A 21,168-nucleotide genomic window follows, 5' to 3' on the forward strand; every position below is an offset into this window, starting at 1 on the left:
CAATCAAGTGTCCAAAATAAGTCATAATGAACCTGTCCATGATCAGAATTATATTAATCTGTGACATTTTAGGTCAGAGTAACCATCCTATAAAGTTGTGCCCAAGGCTATGCAAATAATGTGCATCAGTAGCATGTTGTGATTTGTGAATTCCAAACAGGCAGTAACAAAGTGGTACAAAAGTTACATTTTATTTCATGGTTATTAGTTATTAAATACCAAATGTTTTGGGGGGACATTTGGCCTAATGAGCCCAATAACCCCCTGATGAAAATAAATGAGTCTATAATCTACAGGGTAATGCAGTAATTTAATATGATCTATATGAGCTCACTTCTCTTTATGCACTGCCTTTCCAACCCAGGAAAGTTTACTTGAAAGGGTTTTAGGTAAGAGATTCCTATGCCACCCCTCTCACCCCTGCTGTCCCCTGCCCATCCCACTGCCCAATGTGGTCTCAAGACTTTTCGTATTTTTCTGTACGCAAATCTGAGAAGCTCCATCTGGTATGCTGCTTTAAGAGAGCACGCCACTTTGTACAGCACAGCAGTCTGCTTTAGGTAATGAACGAAAGTTTGCTGCAATGTGTGTGAGAGAAAAAGCTGACACCAATTTACCCCTGTATAACATAGGACTATAATGTTTGACATAGCATCAAATTTGAATCAGGTTTCAAAGGACTTTTGATTTTTGCATTATATGTTATGCTTCATATCGTACTTATTAATTTGTGAACATCCATCACCCATTTCATATGATATGTTAGGAATTGCAATTCGTACCATATGTTACAAATTTGCTAAATGTTTAATATTTTATGAATTTGCAAAACGTATGCCATATTACGAATTCCAATTTGTTGTTCCTAACGTTAGCTTGGTGGCTAGGGGTTAAGGTTAGGAGTTAGGTTAAAGTTAGGGGAGGGGTTAGCTAAAAGGGTTAGGGGAAGGGTTAGCTAAAAGGGGTAAGGTTAGGGCTAACATGCTAAGTAATCGCAAAGTAGCTAAAATGCTAAAGTTGTCGGTGATGAGATTTGAACACACAATTTTTGGTTTGCTAGATGTTTACATTATACGCCCACCCATCTACTTTGACCAACCACCCTATTTTAAGTAACCTTCTGTCTTATGTAACCATACCAAACGTAACACACCATACACATGGCTGTATCCCGGATTTACGTTTACTATGTTACGTCTAGTCTATGAGACCAGTCTGCACTGCCAGGCGCAGCTCTCATGGCCACGTCTCAAAACTCTTTGTAGGCTACGCAAACTAACACTCTGAAGGCAGTGGATGTTTGCCTAAAGACCGTGAATGTAATACAACAGTTAGTTTCAGAGCTCTCCTCACTCATTGCGGTCTCGTCGCCCAGCAACACAGCGGAGAAGGTAAAGTATTCATGCAAAAATGAACTACTGGGACTGACCAGCTCCGACAAAAACTCTTTTTAGCGACATTGTTTTATGTATCTGTGGATCACGGTTACCGATCGCTGTTTGTAACAGTGTTTGTCCACTGTTGTCTGGTATGTAGTTCTGTATGATACTGGATAGTCCGAAACTAAGGATTGCACCCCTACAGACAGTTTAATTTAGGCTAATGTAGCTGAGTGTTCCATTCAATTTCAGCACATTACTTTTAAAAAATGTATTCGGGTTTAAAATTAATACAAGGCCTATCTAAAGAATAATTATGTTTTATTATGTATGTTATGTATTATGTATGAATACTTATATACAGTACATGTATTATTATATAGGCATATATCTATACCATATAAATGATGTTAACGTGTCCTAAATGTAGACTATTCATTAATTTGAACTGTTCGATGAAGAAACTTTGTAGCATGCCTTTGCCCATTGATTTTGGGACCTGTACCCCTTGCCCCATTTACAGGCATAGCCTCGACCAGACCGACAGCGTCATCGCATCAATGCTGCATAATATGTCCTACAGTCAATTTTTTTTTCATTATGCAATCCAACATTTTTTGTAGAAATGTGTAGTGCTATTTTTCTTTAGGTGTCAGGAGCGCAAATATATATTTTTAATTAACTCAATCAAAGTTTGTACCATCAAATCAAATGTATTTATAAAGCACCTTTTACATCAGCAGATGTCACATAGTGCTTATACAGAAACCCAGCCTAAAACCCCAAACCGCAAGCAAAGCAGATGTAGAAGCACAGTGGCTAGGAAAATCTCACTAGAAATGCAGGAACCTATGAAGAAACCTAGAGAGGAACCAGGCTCCGAGGGGTGGCCAGTCTTCTTCTAGCTGTGCCAGGTGGCGATTATAAAAGTACAGGGCCATTAAGAACAGATCGTATTTTTCAAGATGTTCAAACGTTCATAGATGACCAGCAGGGTCAAATAATAATCACAGTGGTTGTAGAGGGTGTAAAAGGACAGCACCTCAGGAGTAAATGTCAGTTGGCTTTTCATAGCCAAGCATTCAGAGGTCGCGAGAGGGGGTTGAAAACAGCAGGTCCGGGATAAGGTAGTATTTCCGGTGAACAGGTCAGGGTTCCATAGCCGCAGGCAGAACAGTTGAAACTGGAGAAGCAGTTGAATATTATAATGGAATATGCATAAAATGCCTCCTCCAATTGCAACATCTGCTTATGCCCACATGTATTGTCTCAAGAAAATGTTATATTTTTAAAACCCTCAATCACTAAGTTGGGCATACCTAATTTCAAAATAGGCCATCATCACTGTCAATCATGAATGATAATTCTTCACATTTTACCAGTGAATTAGAGCAGATGGTGTTAACAAACTATTAGCCTTGTATTTATTTTGTTTTAATCAAAACATATCCTGCCTAGTGGCACACACTTTTGAGTTTTGGCCGCATGAGAAAATAAATGTGCCTATTCAACTTCAGTTCACCATCCTAAAATCTCACTAGAAATGAGGTGTTTTTGGTGTAACAGTAAAATGATAGACCTACTATGCTGTGCTATTAAATTAGGTTTTGTTATGTAAAATACTCATTCATCATTATGTGATCTTGCAGGACACTTCAGAATATTTTTTCCTGAAATATTTTTACCAGCTCCTTGTATTCTCAAATTGAAAAAAGGCACTCCAGCAGCACTACATCCCTGGATATGCGTCCAACAAAAGTTAAACATTTACGTTTTGTTACTATTTCTGTCAAGTCTACACATACAATTTGATGTATACGTATGCACCACACAGAACACACTGCAACTGCCTCTGCAATGCAAGGCTAATGCAGCGTTCCATTGGAAATGAATGTACTTCTGGTGTACCAAAACACAATGACGCTGTCGGTCTTATCAAGGTGTTAGGCACTAGGCCTAAATATTACATCAATCAATCAAAATCAGTAGATGTCACACAGTGCTATACAGAAACCCAGACTTCAACCCCAAACAGCAAGCAATGCAGATGTAGAAGCACAGTGGCTAGGAAAAACTCACTAGAAAGGCCGAAACCTAGGAAGAAATCTAGAGAGGATCCAGGCTCTGAGGGGTGGCCAGTCCTCTTCTGGCTGTGCCTGGTGGAGATTATAAGAGTACATGGCCATTAAGGCCAGATTGTTCTTTAAGATGTTCACACGTTCATAGATGACCAGCAGGGTCGAGTGATAATCAGTGGTTGTAGAGGGTGCAACAGGTCAGTACCTCAGGAGTAAATATCAGTTGGCTTTTCATAGACGATTATTCAGAGGTCGAGACAGCAGGTGCTGTAGAGAGAGAGGGTCGAAATCAGCAGGTCTGGGACAAGGTAACACATCTGGTGAGCAGGTCAATGTTCCATAGCCACAGGCAGAACTGTTGAAACTGGAGCAGCAGCACGAACAGGTGAACTGGGGACAGGTAGGAGTCATCAGGCCAGTTAATCCTTAGGCATGGTCCTATGGCTCAGGTCCTCCGGTAGTGGAGGGAGAGAGAATTCGAGGGAGCATACTTAAATTCACACAGGACACCAGATAAGACACCCACTTTGCTAAAGTGCAGACCCCACAACACTAAAGGGACATCAACAGACCACGAACTTACTACCCTGAGACAAGGCTGAATGTAGCCCTCAAAGATCTCCTCCACCACACAAGCCCTAGGAGGCACAAAACAGGACAGGAAGATCACGTCAGTGACTCAACCCACTAAAGTGACGCACCCCTACTAGTGACGGCATGGAGGAGCACTAGTAAGCCAATGACTCAGCCCCGTAATAGGGTCGGAGGCATAGAATCTCTCCCAGCGGAGAGATGGGAGCCCGCCAGGCAAACAGCAAGGGCGGTTCATCTCTCCAGTGCCTTGCTGTTCACATTCACACCCCTGGGCCAGACTACACTCAATCATAAGATATACTGAAGAGATGAGTCTTCAGTAAAGACTTAAAGGTTGAGACCGAGTCTGCGTCTCTCACATGGATAGGCAGACCATTCCATTAAAATGTAGCTCTATAGGAGAAAGCCCTGCCTCCGGCTGTTTGCTTAGACACAATAAGGAGGCCTGTGTCTTGTGACCATAGCGTACGTGTAGGTATGTATGGCAGGACCAAATCGGAGAGATAGGTAGGAGCACGCCCATGTAATGCTTTGTAGGTTAGCAGTAAAACCTTGAAATCAGCCCTAGCCTTAACAGGAAGCCAGTGTATAGAGACTAGTACTGGAGTAATATGATAACATTTTTGGGTTCTAGTCAAGATTCTAGCAGCCGTGTTTAGCACTAACTGAAGTATATTTAGTGATTTATTCGGGTAGCCAGAGAGTAGAGCATTGCAATAGTCTAATCTAGATGTGACAAAAACATGGATTAGTTTTTCTGCATCATTTTTGGACAAAAAATGTCAGATTTATTTGCTATGATACAGAGATTGAAAAAAATCTGTTCTTGAAATATTTGTGATATGTTCGTCAAAAGAGACATCAAGGTCCAGAATAACGCGGAGGTCCTTCACAGTTTTGATGTGTACATATACTATCTGGGGGGCCTGACCTCCAGGGGGCTCGTGGGCCCACCGGGGAGCTCGTAGGACTCACCCATCGCCTTGCGGGGGTGAGTGCTATGCCAGTGTTCATTGATGACATATTCCTTCTATTCCAGGGCACAGCACAGGAACTTCATACATTTCACTCCTTCATCAATACAAGCAGAGAACATCTGAAATTCACTCTCACCTTTTATGTGCATGAAACAAGTTTTATGGACATTTTGATAAAGAGGGAGGGGGTTGCTTTAGCACGGATCTATACAGGAAGCCAACGAATGAGAATTCCCTGTTATGCGGAGATAGCTTCAACAATATACACCCCTGAAAAAGAGCTTCCCTATCAGCCAATACAGTCACATACGCAGGATCTGTTGAACACAGAGTGACTATGACAAAAATGCTCACTGTCTGGATGGGCGCTTTAGACAGTGGGGTTAACCAGAGGATTGGCTGCATGATGCACGGGTTCGTTACAAAAATATGACCCATGATGAGAGCTTCACTCTCAAACCACCCCGCCCCCCTGACCAACGAGTCCACTGCTTTTTTCAATACTCCCCACTAGGCAAACAGTTCGACCACGTCATTAAAAAAAATACTGGCACATATTGAGCACTGACCCACAACTGGAAAATACTTGTAAATAAATGTTAGAATTATTATGAATAAATGAATAAACAATATCCCCATTTCAAATAGAATTGTAGCTAAGTAAACTTACTTGAGTTCATAAGAAGGGATTGTGTGACACGAACAAGGAGTAATTAAAGTTAATGAACACCATTCCAACTAGGAAGAAAGAAATGGTTTGTGGATTAAGTAAACAGATAAAGTAGTTAACCTATGGTTGAACCGACGAAACTGAGCTCTGGGGTGTTTTAGATAAGGAAGTGAGTGCATTCCTAGGTTTTCTGTTAATTAGAACTGTCAGCTACAGTGCCTTGCGAAAGTATTCGGCCCCCTTGAACTTTGCGACCTTTTGCCACATTTCAGGCTTCAAACATAAAGATATAAAACTGTATTTTTTTGTGAAGAATCAACAACAAGTGGGACACAATCATGAAGTGGAACGACATTTATTGGATATTTCAAACTTTTTTAACAAATCAAAAACTAAAAAATTGGGCGTGCAAAATTATTCAGCCCCTTTACTTTCAGTGCAGCAAACTCTCTCCAGAAGTTCAGTGAGGATCTCTGAATGATCCAATGTTGACCTAAATGACTAATGATGATAAATACAATCCACCTGTGTGTAATCAAGTCTCCGTATAAATGCACCTGCACTGTGATAGTCTCAGAGGTCCGTTAAAAGCGCAGAGAGCATCATGAAGAACAAGGAACACACCAGGCAGGTCCGAGATACTGTTGTGAAGAAGTTTAAAGCCGGATTTGGATACAAAAAGATTTCCCAAGCTTTAAACATCCCAAGGAGCACTGTGCAAGCGATAATATTGAAATGGAAGGAGTATCAGACCACTGCAAATCTACCAAGACCTGGCCGTCCCTCTAAACTTTCAGCTCATACAAGGAGAAGACTGATCAGAGATGCAGCCAAGAGGCCCATAATCACTCTGGATGAACTGCAGAGATCTACAGCTGAGGTGGGAGACTCTGTCCATAGGACAACAATCAGTTGTATATTGCACAAATCTGGCCTTTATGGAAGAGTGGCAAGAAGAAAGCCATTTCTTAAAGATATCCATAAAAAGTGTTGTTTAAAGTTTGCCACAAGCCACCTGGGAGACACACCAAACATGTGGAAGAAGGTGCTCTGGTCAGATGAAACCAAAATGTAACTTTTTGGCAACAATGCAAAACGTTATGTTTGGCGTAAAAGCAACACAGCTGATCACACCATCCCCACTGTCAAACATGGTGGTGGCAGCATCATGGTTTGGGCCTGCTTTTCTTCAGCAGGGACAGGGAAGATGGTTAAAATTGATGGGAAGATGGATGGAGCCAAATACAGGACCATTCTGGCAGAAAACCTGATGGAGTCTGCAAAAGACCTGAGACTGGGACGGAGATTTGTCTTCCAACAAGACAATGATCCAAAACATAAAGCAAAATCTACAATGGAATGGTTCAAAAATAAACATATCCAGGTGTTAGAATGGCCAAGTCAAAGTCCAGACCTGAATCCAATCGAGGATCTGTGGAAAGAACTGAAAACTGCTGTTCACAAATGCTCTCCATCCAACCTCACTGAGCTCGAGCTGTTTTGCAAGGAGGAATGGGAAAAAATGTCAGTCTCTCGATGTGCAAAACTGATAGAGACATACCCCAAGCGACTTACAGCTGTAATCGCAGCAAAAGGTGGCGCTACAAAGTATTAACTTAAGGGGGCTGAATAATTTTGCACGCCCAATTTTTCAGTTTTTGATTTGTTAAAAAAGTTTGAAATATCCAATAAATGTCGTTCCACTTCATGATTGTGTCCCACTTGTTGTTGATTCTTCACAAAAAATACAGTTTTATATCTTTATGTTTGAAGCCTGAAATGTGGCAAAAGGTCGCAAAGTTCAAGGGGGCCGAATACTTTCGCAAGGCACTGTAAGTGGTGATCGATAATGTTGAGGGGTCAACAGTTAATTCAATTATGTCGTGTGACCTGGGAGTGTGTTAGTAAGTTAGAATGAACTTTTAGCCTCACTTTGTCCCGGTCGAGAGGAGGGGATTCTGTTAAGCAATGAAATAACGTCATGTTATTGTATATAAACTGTTGCTCGTGGTAACGTGGCAGCGCGCTCCGAGAATAAATTATGTTACCTATTATTGATAAGACTGGTCTCCGTCTATTTTATGCAAACAAGAATCTTACAAATTCTCATGAAATAGATTAAGGGAATTCAATTAATGAAAACACATTGGTATAATTAAATTACAGTAACAATAAACCAAGATGGTAGTCTTCAGACGCGGCCCCAACATCATTTAAATGGTGGTGAGGTCTGATCTTCCACGGCTACCATGTAGCACCTTCCTAGACAATGTCGGACGGTAATTACAGATGTAACAGATGTACCCAGTGTAACTTGAACAAATGTTCAATCACCCCAATACACTTAACCAGCATGGCTGTCACAGCATCACAGCACAACAGCACAGCTATCACAGCACAATGTTCAATCACCTCATTACAGACAAGGCCATTCAGATTCAGGGTTTCATCAAGTGTTCTATAAAACATTTGGTATAACTTATCAAATGTATTTCTGGTTCATGCTATGTAGGAGAAATTAAACAAGCTCTTACAATGCATAGCAGGATAGGAGAACACAGGAGTAATATCAGGACTATTGATCAGAGAAACCTTGTGGCTGCGTGATTGACCACTACATCCCTGCCTTACCTTACGAGTTAAAGGTTGTCAGCCTGGGCAGTCCCACCACAGCAGACGGAGTGGTTTACCTTGTTCAGTGATGTCGAGCAACTGAAGAACTGCTCAAACCCAGTCAGCTGGACAGAACCCCCCCCTCCCCCCCATCTGAACTGCAGACTCCCTGGGTTTGGAAAGGGAAAATCCAAAGAGCGGATGGGAAACTTGGGGACCAGAATTGTGTTTTCCAACATGAAGCAAAGACAGGGAATAGAGGGGTGGATACTGACATCCGAGAGTGCTACTGCTGTGGCGAAATAGGACGCATCGCATGGAACTGTCCCAAGAAGGAGGAACCCATGCAGGTTGACATTTCCAATCTACCCATGTCCAAGCCCTCCGCCACCCACCGCACCTCAGTCGGGTACAGGTCCAAGTTGATGCTCTTCTAGACTCCCAGAGCTTGTTCTCCCTCATCATGCCTTCACTATTAACCCAGCCACAGAGAACTACCACTCCAACCATGGACATCACCTGTGTACACGGGGACACCAAAACTTACCCAACCGCAGATTTAGAGATTAACACCACCAGAGGGCAGTTCCGAAGTAACCTAGGTTTGGTTGAGAACCTACCATGCCCCGTGCTACTGGGTCGCGGCTGTCCATATTTCAAGAATTAAGGAACGGACTACAGGACAAAGGAGCTGGCTGTGCCAGTAATAGGGCATGCCAGGCATCCTTCACATTTTCAGGTGAAAAGAAAATTAAACTGCTACCAAACAACTCCCTGACCTATGAAAAGAAAATTAGCAAGTTGCTACTTACCTGCTAACGTCCGTAGCCGACACTCGAGTTCTCCTGGGAGAAGAAGGGGAAGGAAATGATGAAGAGGCAGGAAAGTCAGTGAGGATGAATGGGCCAGAAATGGTGGAAGGGGAGGAACAGGAAGCACAGGCCGAAGGGCTTGGAAATTCTGATGCATATGACATGTTCCCTCCTGAGTTAGCACAGTATAGGGGAAGGTTTGGTACTGCTCAGCTGGAAGACCCCACACTACAGAAAGCCAGACAGAATGTCAAGGTAATCAATGGAGTACCTGTAAATCCTGCTCATGTCCTCACCTTTCCCCATTTTTCAATGAACAACCATCTCTTATATACCAGGACACTAAGTCGCATGACGTCACCGTGGAGCAGCTATTGGTTCCTACCCCGTTTTGGTGTACAGTGCTGAACCTGGCCCATAGCCACTTGTTGGGAGGACATTTACAGAGAGGGAAAACACAAGAATGGGTGTTACAACGTTTCTTCTAGCCGGGGGTGTATGCAGATATGGTAAGGTATTATCAGGGGTGTCCTGATTGTCAGAGAACCTCACTCCTCCCGGATTTACTAAATCCTTTAATCCCGTTGCCAGTGATAGATACGCCATTGGATATAATTGCTATGGATTTAATTGGACCCTTACCACGGTCGGCAAAAGGGTTTCAACATATACTGGTCACAGTTTATTATGCCACCAGGTATCCCGAGGCTATCCCCTGCATAGTGCCAACACCAAGAGCATCTCCAGAGAGCTGCTACAGATGTTTTCCAGGGTAGGTTTACCCCGAGAGATCCTGACAGACCAAGGTATGGTGTTCATGTCCAAGGTGATAAAAGATTTATGTAAATTACTTCAAATCACTTGCGCACATTTGTATATCACCCCCAGACTGACGGCCTAGTCGAGAGATTCAATAGAACCCTGAAATCCATGCTCAGACGGACCATTGAGCGGGATGGGCAAAACTGGGACCAGCTCTTCCCGTTTTTGATGTTCGCCATAAGTGAGGTACCCCTGGCATCCACTGGTTTTTCCCCATTTGAGCTATTGTTTTCCCACAGGCCCTGGGGATTGTTAGATGTGATGAAGGAGAACTTGGAACAACAGTCCAGCCCCCACAACACGGTCATAGAACACATTGAAGACATGATAGAACGCATAAACGCGTTGGTAATGCCTATTGTGAAGGAACATTTACAGCAGGCCCAAGAAGCCCAGAGTCGAGTGTATAACCGTCCCACTCAACCCCGAGAGTTCGCCCCAGGGGATCGGATTATGGTGTTAGTACCCATGACGGTATGTAAATTCCTGGCCACATGGCGGGGTCCCTACGAGGTGCTGCAGAAACTGGGGCTGTGAACTACCTTATCCATCAGCCAGGGAGAAGGAAGCCAGAACAGGTGTATCATATTAACCTTTTTAAAAAGTGGGTGAGTCAATAGGCCACTGTTGGGGAGGGACAAACACACAGACATCAGTACTTTCGGCCACTTCCTCTTCCGAGAACCTGCTGGAGGAGATTACCCTTGGAGAGGTATTGCTGTCTCAGTTACGTTAGTTGGTTTTGAAAAATATAGATGTATTTTTTTCCTTACCAGGACACGCCCATCACATCCATCATGGCATGCATCATGACATCATCACACCTCTGGGGATACGGGTCCACCAAAAACCTTAACTCTGACCCCGGCAGCTCGTTAGAAGACGGCATTCTCCTCTCCAGACGGGCTGTTCCAATATGTGTGACTGCCCTTTGGACTTCATGGAGCCCCCGCCACGTTTCAAAGGCTGATGGACCTCATTTTGCGGCCACATCAATCCTATGCTGCAGCCTACCTGGACAATGTGATAATCCACAGTCACATGTGGGAGGAGCACCTAATCCATTTAGCAGCGGTCCTCGACCCCCTCGGCAAGCAGGACTCAACAGCCAACCCAAAGAAATGCACGTTGGGGGTATGTGAAGCAAAGTATCTGGGCTATTCTATAGGGCGAGGGTTGATCAAACCACAAGAGAAGAATGTCGCTGTGATCCAGGATTAGCCTCGAGGTACCTGGGGTACCTTCCTGGGAATAACCGGTGATTACACACATTTCATCCAAGATTATGCAATCATTGCAGGACCCCTGTGTGACCTGACCCGGAAGGCCAAACCTACCATGGTACAGTGGAACCTTGCGGCCGAAGAGGCATTCCAGAAACTGAAAACGGCCTTATGCACTGCCCCTGTGTTGTGTTCACCGGATTTCTCGAAACCTCTGATTGTAGAGACAGATGCATCGGACACTGGAATTGCAGCTGTAATCTCGCAGGAAGAGGAACATCCTGTGCTGTACATTAGCCATAAATTGATCCCCCACAAAACCAAATATGCAACAGTGGAAAAAGAGTGTTTGGCAATCAAATGGGCTCTGGAGTTTTTTAACTATTATGTTTTGGGCCGCAAGTTTGTGTTGATGACCGATCACGCTCCCCTTACCTGGATGAAGCAGAATAAGCACACTAACGCCCGGATCACCCGGTGGTTCCTCAGCCTCCAGCCGTTCCACTATCGGAGCGTCCACCGTTTTGGGTTCTACACATGGTAATGCAGATGCCATGTCCCGTATGCATGCCATGTTTTCTTTGACCGCTCTGACCACAGGGTCAATGCTGGGGGGAAAGGTATGTAGCGGTTTCAGGGGTTGTGTGGTGGATGGACAGTATGTGCCTGCGAGGTTTCTGGGATTTCTGGCTGCCAGGACCACGGACAGCAATGGGAAGTATTCCCCAGAGGCAGGACCATGGACAGCTCAGGGGAAACTGCCAGACTGCAGCAGAACAGCCACACCTGTCTCCAGTTGTAATTAGAGACTAAACGGCAGACAGGTGAAACCAATCAGGACCTCTACTTAACCGCACCCTGGGTTTGCTTTCTTTGTCTTTTCTTTGACCCCAGCATGCAAACGAGGAGGAGGCTGTTGGAGACACTGAGCATACGGTGGAGAAGGATGTTTACCAGAATAAAGGAACTGAAGATTTCAACACGGAGTGAACCCCAAAGACCAAGAGTGGAGGACCATCCACTGATGACGGCATATTTATTTTGTTTGAGTTTTGTGTATCAGGAACGCTGCCGGTACATGATCCTTTTTTTACCGTGTTAACCCTTCACGTGGACTGGTGGTGTGTCTTTGTATATGTAAACCCTGCCTTACCAAGATCATGGCGCCGAAACCGCCACCTTGTCACAACTGATTGGCTCAAACGCATTAAGAAGGAAAGAAAAACAATAAATGACATGAACTTTTAACAAGGCACACCTGTTAATGGAAATGCATTCCAGGTGACTACCTCATGAAGCTGGTTGAGAGAATGCCAAGATTGTGCAAAGCTGTCAAGGCAAAGGGTGGCTACTTTGAATAATCTCAAATATAAAATGTATTTTGATATATTATTTCATAGTTTTGATGTTTTCACTATTATTCTACAATGTAGAAAATAGGAAAAGTAAAGAAACTCTTGAATGAGTAGGTGTGTCCAAACTTTTGACTGGTACTGAATGTCACATTGATTTCTCTTGCCATCCAGGTCTCCACTTGTTCATTTTGTATATATTGATATGAAATTATTAGAGGTACACAAGTAGTTATTGTAATAGGTCACTGTAATTTTATCTACGACCACCGCACGGCCTGCGCGTAATGGGCGGGTATTTCAACCATTTCTAATGTAATGTTGTCTACTGTAGGTTTTAACTCTGCCTGATTTTGTTTAAGCGATAATGCCAGAGAAGCCCGTGTTTGTGCAAACCGTGCCAATATCAAATCAAAGTTTATTTGTCACGTGCGCTGAATACAGTGAAATAATTACTTACAAGCTCTAACCAATAGTGCAAAAAAAGTGTTAGGTGAGCAATAGGTAAGTAGAGAAATAAAACAACAGTAAAAAGATAGGCTATATACAGTAGCGAGACTACATACAGACACCGGTTAGTTTGAGGTAGTATGTACATGTAGATATGATTAAAGTGACTATGCATATATGATCAACAGAGAATAGCAGTAGTGTAAAAGAGGGGGTGGTGGGTGGCGGGACACAATGCAGATAGCCCGGTTAGCCAATGTGTGGGAGCACTGGTTGGTCGGCCCAACTGAGGTAGTATGTACGTGAATGTATAGTTAAAGTGACTATGCATATATGATAAACAGAGAGTAGCAGCAGCGTAAAAAGAGGGTTTGGGGGGGGTTTGGGGGGGCACACAATGCAAATAGTCCGCTTAGCCATTTGATTACCTGTTCAGGAGTCTTATGGCTTGGGGGTAAAAACTGTTGAGAAGCCTTTTTGTCCTAGACTTGGCACTCCGGTACCGCTTGCCATGCGGTAGTAGAGAGAACAGTCTATGACTGGGGTGGCTGGGATCTTTGACAATTTTTAGGGCCTTCCTCTGACACCGCCTGGTGTAGAGGTCCTGCGCTGCTGCGCCTTCTTCACGATGCTGTCTGTGTGAGTGGACCAATTCAGTTTGTCTGTGATGTGTACGCCGAGGAACTTAAAACTTACTACCCTCTCCACTACTAGGAGAGGGGCGGCCTGTCAGGAATTCCAGGATCCAGTTGCAGAGGGAGGTGTTTTGTCCCAGGATCCTTAGCTTAGTGATGAGCTTTGAGGGTAGAATGGTGTTGAACGCTGAGCTGCAGTCAATGAATAGCATTTTCACATAAGTGTTCCTTTTGTCCATGTTTAAAAGGGCAGTGTGGAGTGCAATAGAGATTGCATCATCTGTGGATCTGGGCGGTATGCAAATGGGAGTGGGTCTAGGGTTTCTGGGATAATGGTGTTGATGTGAGCCCGTACCAACCTTTCAAAGCACTTCATGGCTATGGACGTGAGTCCTACGGGTCTGTAGTCATTTAGGCAGGTTGCCTTTGCGATCTTGGGCACAGGGACTATGGTGGTCTGCTTGAAACATGTTGGCATTACAGACTCAATCAGGGACATGTTGAAAATGTCAGTGAAGACACCTGCCAGTTGGTCAGCACATGCCCGGAGCACACGTCCTTGTAATCCGTCTGGCCCCGCAGCCTTGTGTATGTTGACCTGTTTAAAGGTCTTACTCACGTTGACTATGGAGAGCATGATATCACAGTCATACGGAACAGCCGATGCTCTCATGCATGCATCAGTGTTGCTTGCCTCGAAGCGAGCATAGAAATGATTTAGCTCGTCTGGTAGGTCTTGTGTTACTGTAATTTAGTTATTCCAATATGTTTTCATTAATTGAATTCCCTTAATCTATTTTATGATAATTTGTAAGATTCTTGTTTGCATAAAATAGACGGAGACCTAGTCTTTTCAATAATAGGTAACAGAATTTATTCTCGGAGCGCGCTGCCACGTTACCACGAGCAACAGTTTATATACAATAACATGACGTCATTTCATTGCTTCTAAAGTGAATCTCCTCCTCTCGACCGAGACAAAGGGAACTTTAAAAGTTCATTCAAAGTTCAGTCTGACCCCCTAGCACATACACAGGACACACAAAACTGAATTAACTTTTGACTCCTCACCATTATCGATCACCACTTAGCTGACAGTTCTAACTAACAGAAAACCTAGGAATGCACTCACTTCCTTATCTAAAACCCCCCAGAGCTCAGTTTCGTCGGTTCAACCATAGGTTAACTACTTTATCTGTTTACTTAATCCACAAACCATTTCTTTCTTCCTAGTTGGAATGGTGTTCATTAACTTTAATTACTCCTTGTCCTTGTCACACAATCCCTTCTTATGAACTCATATTGTTAATCAGATATAATAAAACAGAGTATAAGTTTACTTAGTTACAGTTCTATTTAAAATGAGAATATTGTTAATCATAACAGCTTGTGTCACTGGGCAGCTCGCAGCTGTGCTTCCCTTTGTGGTCTGTAATAGTTTGCAAGCCCTGCCACATAAGACGAGAGTTGGAGCCGGTGTAGTATGATTCAATCTTAGCCTTGTATTGACGCTTTGCCTGACTTCGGTAGCCAGCTGTACGGTGTTTCCTCCGACACATTGGTGCGGCTGGCTACTGGGTTAAGCGAGCACTGTGTCAAGAAGCAGTGCTGCTTGGCGGGGTTGTGTTTCGGGGTACGCATGGTTCTCGACCTACACCTCTCCCGAGTCCGAACGGGAGTTGCAGCGATGGGACAAGACTGTAACTATCAATATGATATCACGAAATTGGGGGTAAAAATAAAATGACAAAATAAACTTCAAAAATAAAGGCTAGTATCAAATTTTACTGCTGGGTTGTGGTACACTGGCAATGTAGGAACGGTCATTTGAGCTTTCCGATTGGCCAGCGCAGTAGGTACTCTTGATATATCTATTACGTTCCGCCGGGTAGGTAGAGTTTGTATGTCCAGACAAATTAAATGGTTCAAAATGGGAACCCTGCCTAACTGGCATGCAGGACTTCTGAATCAAGTGCACTTACTACCAACAGCGAAAGATGAATACACATTTTTAAAAGCAGCGCATAGCTTTTTCATTGGCTTTTCTACAGAAGTGTTTGTGAGTGAGCGACTAGGAATACCTTGAAGATCGACCAGTCGATCGCAATTATCCTGCTGGTAACCACTGTCTTAAGATAAATGCATTTACTCTAAGTCAATCTGGATAAGAGAATCTGCTAAAAGACTGAAATGTCAGATGTAAATGTCAAATGTAAATGTTTTACATACAGTTCTCATATTAGTGTATTGAATTATATAAAACAAATATTTTTTAAATATTGATGTCACAAATGTTTCATTTGCACATTCCTTTATAAAAAACGTAATTATTTGTTACATTATTTGATTCACTCTATAAAACGTAGCAGTACAACTTATTTCTCAGTGAAGCAGATATATAGCATTTTGCTAAGAACATGATTATTTGTCTCTCTGAAATGAAACCATCAAGTGTAGATTTTAAACAAAGAAATGTCTTTAATTAAACAACTCTATGCCATGATTTCATTTTTTTTTTTGACAATAAAAACAAATTTACCAACATTTCTGAAGATGTGTATACATAGCATTTTGGAATGAAACTCTTAACATGCCTCTCCTTATTCTCTCCATCCCCTTTCTCTCTCTCTCTCTCTCTCTCCTTTCTCTCTCTCTCCCTCCCCTTTCTCTCTCTCTCTCTCTCTCTCTCTCTCTCTCTCTCTCCCTCCCCTTTCTCTCTCTCTCTCTCTCCCTCCCCTTTCTCTCTCGCTCTCTCTCTCCCTCCCTTTCTCTCGCTCTCTCTCTCTCTCTCTCTCTCCCTCCCCTTTCTCTCTCTCTCTCGCTCTCTCTCCCTCCCTTTCTCTCTCTTTCTCTCTCTCTCTCCCTCCCCTTTCTCTCTCTCTTTCTCTCTCTCCCTCCCCTTTCTCTCTCTTTCTCTCTCTCTCCCTCCCCTTTCTCTCTCTCTTTCTCCCTCCCCTTTCTCTATCTTTCTCCCTCCCCTTTCTCTATCTTTCTCCCTCCCCTTTCTCTCTCTCTCTCTCCCTCCCATTTCTCTCTCTCTCGCTCCCTCCCCTTTCTCTCTCTCTCTCTCCCTCCCCTTTCTCTCTCTCTCTCTCTCTTGCGCCCTCTTACCCTCCTATAAATTCCCAGCAGCTCACACAGAGAGTCTCCGGCATGCCGCGCTTCAGACTGACGCCACCGACCGTGGTGTTCCTGCTGCTTCTACAGGGAGTGGCTGTGGTGCTGCTGTTTAGATGGTATGTCCAGCTCCTCCCTTGTGGTAGCCCTCCTTCCCAGGGCAAGGTCCACGTGCTCCTGCTGTCCTCATGGCGGTCTGGATCCTCCTTCCTGGGCCAGGTGTTCAGCCAGCACCCGTCTGTCTTCTACCTGATGGAGCCATCGTGGCATGTGTGGACCACTCTGCAGATGCCTGGAGCCCAGGCACTGCGCATGGCGGTGAGAGACCTGATGCGCAGCGTCTTCCAGTGTGACATGTCTGTCATGGATGCCTACACTCCCGCCCAGCACAACATGTCAGCCCTCTTTATGTGGAGCCACAGCCGTGCCCTGTGCTCTCCCCCTGCCTGCCAGCTCACACCCCGCCACCTCTTCAGCAACGAGACAGAGTGCAAGCAGAAGTGTGACAGGCCTGGCCTGCAGGGGGCAGAAGAGGCCTGTCGGACCTACAGCCATGTGGTGCTCAAAGAGGTGCGCTTCTTTGAGCTAGACTCCCTGTACCCTCTCCTGCAGGACCCCACTCTGGACCTGCGCATCATCCACCTGGTGAGAGACCCGCGGGCCGTGGCGCGCTCCAGGGAGCAGTCAGCCAAAGCCCTAGTGAAGGATAATGCCCTGGTCCTGGAGCAAGGCAACACCAAGGTGGATGACACACAGTATCGCGTCATGCAGGAGATATGCCGCAGCCACATCCGCATCCACGAGAGGGCCATGCTCAAACCTCCAGACTTTCTACGTGGACGTTACAAGATGGTACGCTACGAGGACATGGTGAGAGACCCCTTGACAGAGATTGACAGTATGTATCAGTTTGTGGGGCTGGAGATGACACAGTCACTACAGGAGTGGATCTATAAGGTCACCCACGGTAAGGGCAAGGGCACCAAGAAGGAGGCCTTCCAAATCACCTCCCGCAACGCAGCAGACGTCTCTCAGGCTTGGCGTACTACTTTGCCCCATGACAAGGTAAGGAACATCCAGGAGGTGTGTAAGGGTGCCATGTCTTTGCTGGGGTATAGGACCGTTGACAGTGAGAAAGAACAGAAGAAACTTGACGTGGACCTTCTGACTCCCCGTGAACGATATCACTTCAGCTGGCTCCCTTCCAAAACTGACAATACAAACAATGAGTAGATAATATTTTCAGAGACCAAATCACACTGAAATGTATTTGTGGGAATGAGAACAATGCAACTATTCACCAACAGGAGGGTGTCAATATCCATCCCCTAAGGGAAATAGAACTGGAAAAAGAGCTTGGAGGCCAGTATTGGTTAGGGGTTAATGCAAAGTTCCCCAATAGGTGATCCACGGAACATAAAATACTGTCAAATCACCAGGAAATCAGCTCAAAATGATTTTAATTTAGGAAATCCATGCCCAAGTATTTACACTAATAAATAGAGAGGCATATGTGATTGTATCCCAGTGTAATCAAGGTTTGAAATGATTATGTTTTTGTCAAATACTATATCTGATGAGTCTGTTTTTGTCAAATACTATATCTGTTTGGGATTCTTGTTATTCTTATTATTCCTGTCCCCCTGACCATCCACTCAAGGAAAAATCAGCCCAAGGCTGAATGTAATTGGGGACCCCTGGGTTAATGCATGTCACCGAGATGTAGATCTGCTTTGGTTTATGTTTACAGAGACTAATGGTTATGTTGTTTTATTTTCTCAATTCTAATCTTTCTTTATGTCATTGTTGTAATGTTCTATAGAGTACTGAAATAATGGTTAGCATTTGGGGAAGGAATGAAAGAGTTAGTCAGTGGGATATATCTTAAATCACATCGATTTCCAACCTACACATACCGGAGCCAGAGATGAAGCCGCACCGCTCCGAGGCATGATGTTATTCCCCACCGGGGTTTGAGAAGGAGCTGCTGTACTGTAGCCGTCAGTGAAGACTGATGATAAGCCCTCTCTCTGAATCACAACCAGTTCTGCTCAGAATGTATTGTAGTTTGAAGCACCAGATGAAAACACATTTACAAGTGTGCATGTGAGAAAGGGTGCAACTCAGTGTGCGTGTGAATGCCTGTGTGTTTGTAATGGTTTGGTGGTCTATGAAAGTGGATTTATGGGTTTTGTTAGTGTGTATATCATTTTATATAAACAGGTACTCCATGGTTTAGTCCAGGATTAGACTTAATCTGTGTCTGGGAAACCTTGCAATGAGTGTTGGTCAGTGGCTTTGTTTAACGCCATAAGATGATTAATCAAGAATAGAGTGACCTTTTACACACAACACAGCATTGTTACACTGCAAAACAGTTTTGGCACAGCATTGTTAGAAATGAAACAGTGTTATGACTTTGTTATGTCATTAAAAAGTTTATGCACCCTGCTCTTTGTTTAAGGAAAATGTCCATAGTGTTGAATATCAATGACATATTTTAACTGAAGGGCATAATTAAATGTGGAATGTCCTCAAATATAGTTAAATAAAGGTTAAATATTTTTTTACAAATAAATATCTTTCTACTTTATTATATTGTGACTGATACTTTTAGGTGAGTCTGCTATGAAGTTTGCTATCCATGCAGTCGTCACACTTCAATATGGCTCCCAGTATAATGTGAACAAATCCCCTGCTATGTAAGTTATGTTGTTATTCATGGGTGTAGAAAAAATGAATTTGGTTAAAATGATAGTGGTCTGGTGCCACCACTTGATTTGACTTTCTCACCTAGATCTGGCTTTGTTATACTTTGTTTTGTACAAATGACAGTAAGAATGCTTACTGTAGGCAATGCTAATGTAATAATCTTAATTTTCCCAATGTAATTATCTAATAATAACCAGATGATTTTATTTGATTATGGTGAGATTATGATGTACTGGTGATTTCTGAATTGATTTTGTTTGACCTGTTGATTTATTAGCAATAAATGTTACATTTTATTAAATGAGTCCTTATTTGCCCCATATTTTACTCTTTGTTATTTGCTGTAAATAGATTTGGTGGTGTTTGGTTGTGGTACGCTGGACAGAAGGTATGTTGACTGTAAATGAAGACGTAGGCTAATTTGCTGGTACAGTATACCAGGGGTCCTCAACCTGTTCTAGCATGACAGCTACTTTTAAAATATGAAACATGTCGCGAGCTACACATTTTTAATTCTAGATTTCAAATAGGCACATTCTTCTCCTCTCCCCTGCAACTCTTTCCTGGGTCCTTGGTGTACAAGAGAAAGTAGTGCACTGTTTTCTGTCAATATACCAGGTAAAATAATGGTTAATTAAACAACTATAAACACAAAGTGTTTTATATTTTTTTCCAAATTCTGTTTTATATTTTCCCATATTATGATTTCCCTGTTTTCTTTTTCCTGGTTTGAGAATTATTATTTTTTTCACTCAAAATTACAAATGTTCATAGAGAAACAACGAAAGTATATGTTCTGATTCCATGTCAATGCTTAAATCACACCAGAAGTAAACATTTTCTGTAATTAGTGTAATTCCCCTTTAATTGCGTATTTGATCTTTCAATTGCGCATCTAGCCAGTGAGGAATGTGCCATCTAATGTGCTGGTCTAGCAATGGTTATGTACAGCTGCTGCTCATTTCATGGCAAATGTAGCAAATAACAAATAATAACAAACAATATACTTATTACTCATACTTCTGCCAGGTAAGCCAACTTTGCAGTTAACATTTAATTGAGAAGGTTATTGGGAAACTATTTGCTAACCATGGGTGGGACAATGTCAATGTTATGTTGATTAGATACTGTTGTCTGAAGCTTGGGAGATTTATTTATGACCGTTTGCGGTGGAACACTTGAAAATTGCATGTACTTTCAGAGTTGTTTGGAGATCGACCTGTTGGAGACCTACCTACCTGACACATTTAAAGGTGAGGCATATTTTTGTGAAAGCATGATACAACAGCTCCCTCTGCTAACAGAGATCATTCATTGCGCATGTTTATTTTTTATTTATTTAACCTTTATTTAACTAGGCAAGTCAGTTAAGAACAAATTCTTATTTTCAATGACGGCCTAGGAACAGTGGGTTAACTGCCTTGTTCAGGGGCAGAATGACAGATTTTTACCTTGTTAGCTCGGGGATTCGATCTTGCAACCTTTCGGTTACAAGTCCAACTCTCTAACCACTAGGCTACGCTGCCGCCCCAATGTCCTTAGATGCTGTCGGGTAAATGGTAGATACAGATCAAGGAAACACTTGAATAAATGAAGGGTGCAAAGTATATTGAAAGCAGGGGCTTCCACACAGGTGTGGTTCCTAAGTTAATTAAGCAATTAACATGCATCATGCTTAGTTAGGGTCATGTAAACAAATCCCCAGTTTCCCATTCATTTGGCTAACATGGCTAG

General features: G+C 43.2%; 1 protein-coding gene across 2 annotated transcripts; it reads left to right on the forward strand.

Moving 5' to 3' along the window:
- Positions 1-1,199: 1,199 nt before the first annotated feature.
- On the forward strand, positions 1,200-19,735 carry chst6 (carbohydrate sulfotransferase 6). Of its 2 annotated transcripts, none has more exons than XM_036973914.2 (2): positions 1,200-1,391; positions 16,738-19,735. In XM_036973914.2, exon 2 carries the CDS (start codon positions 16,759-16,761, stop codon positions 17,953-17,955), a length of 1,197 nt encoding a protein of 398 aa, XP_036829809.1. In that variant the 5' UTR covers positions 1,200-1,391; positions 16,738-16,758; the 3' UTR covers positions 17,956-19,735. The 2 variants fall into 2 exon arrangements, with proteins under 2 accessions (XP_036829809.1, XP_036829812.1); XM_036973917.2 differs by having other exon boundaries at positions 1,205-1,391; positions 16,735-19,735.
- Positions 19,736-21,168: the final 1,433 nt, after the last annotated feature.

Source organism: Oncorhynchus mykiss, chromosome 1 (assembly GCF_057628025.1).
Source record: "Oncorhynchus mykiss isolate SJ-2025 chromosome 1, ASM5762802v1, whole genome shotgun sequence".
In the NCBI taxonomy this organism is placed as follows: domain Eukaryota; kingdom Metazoa; phylum Chordata; class Actinopteri; order Salmoniformes; family Salmonidae; genus Oncorhynchus; species Oncorhynchus mykiss.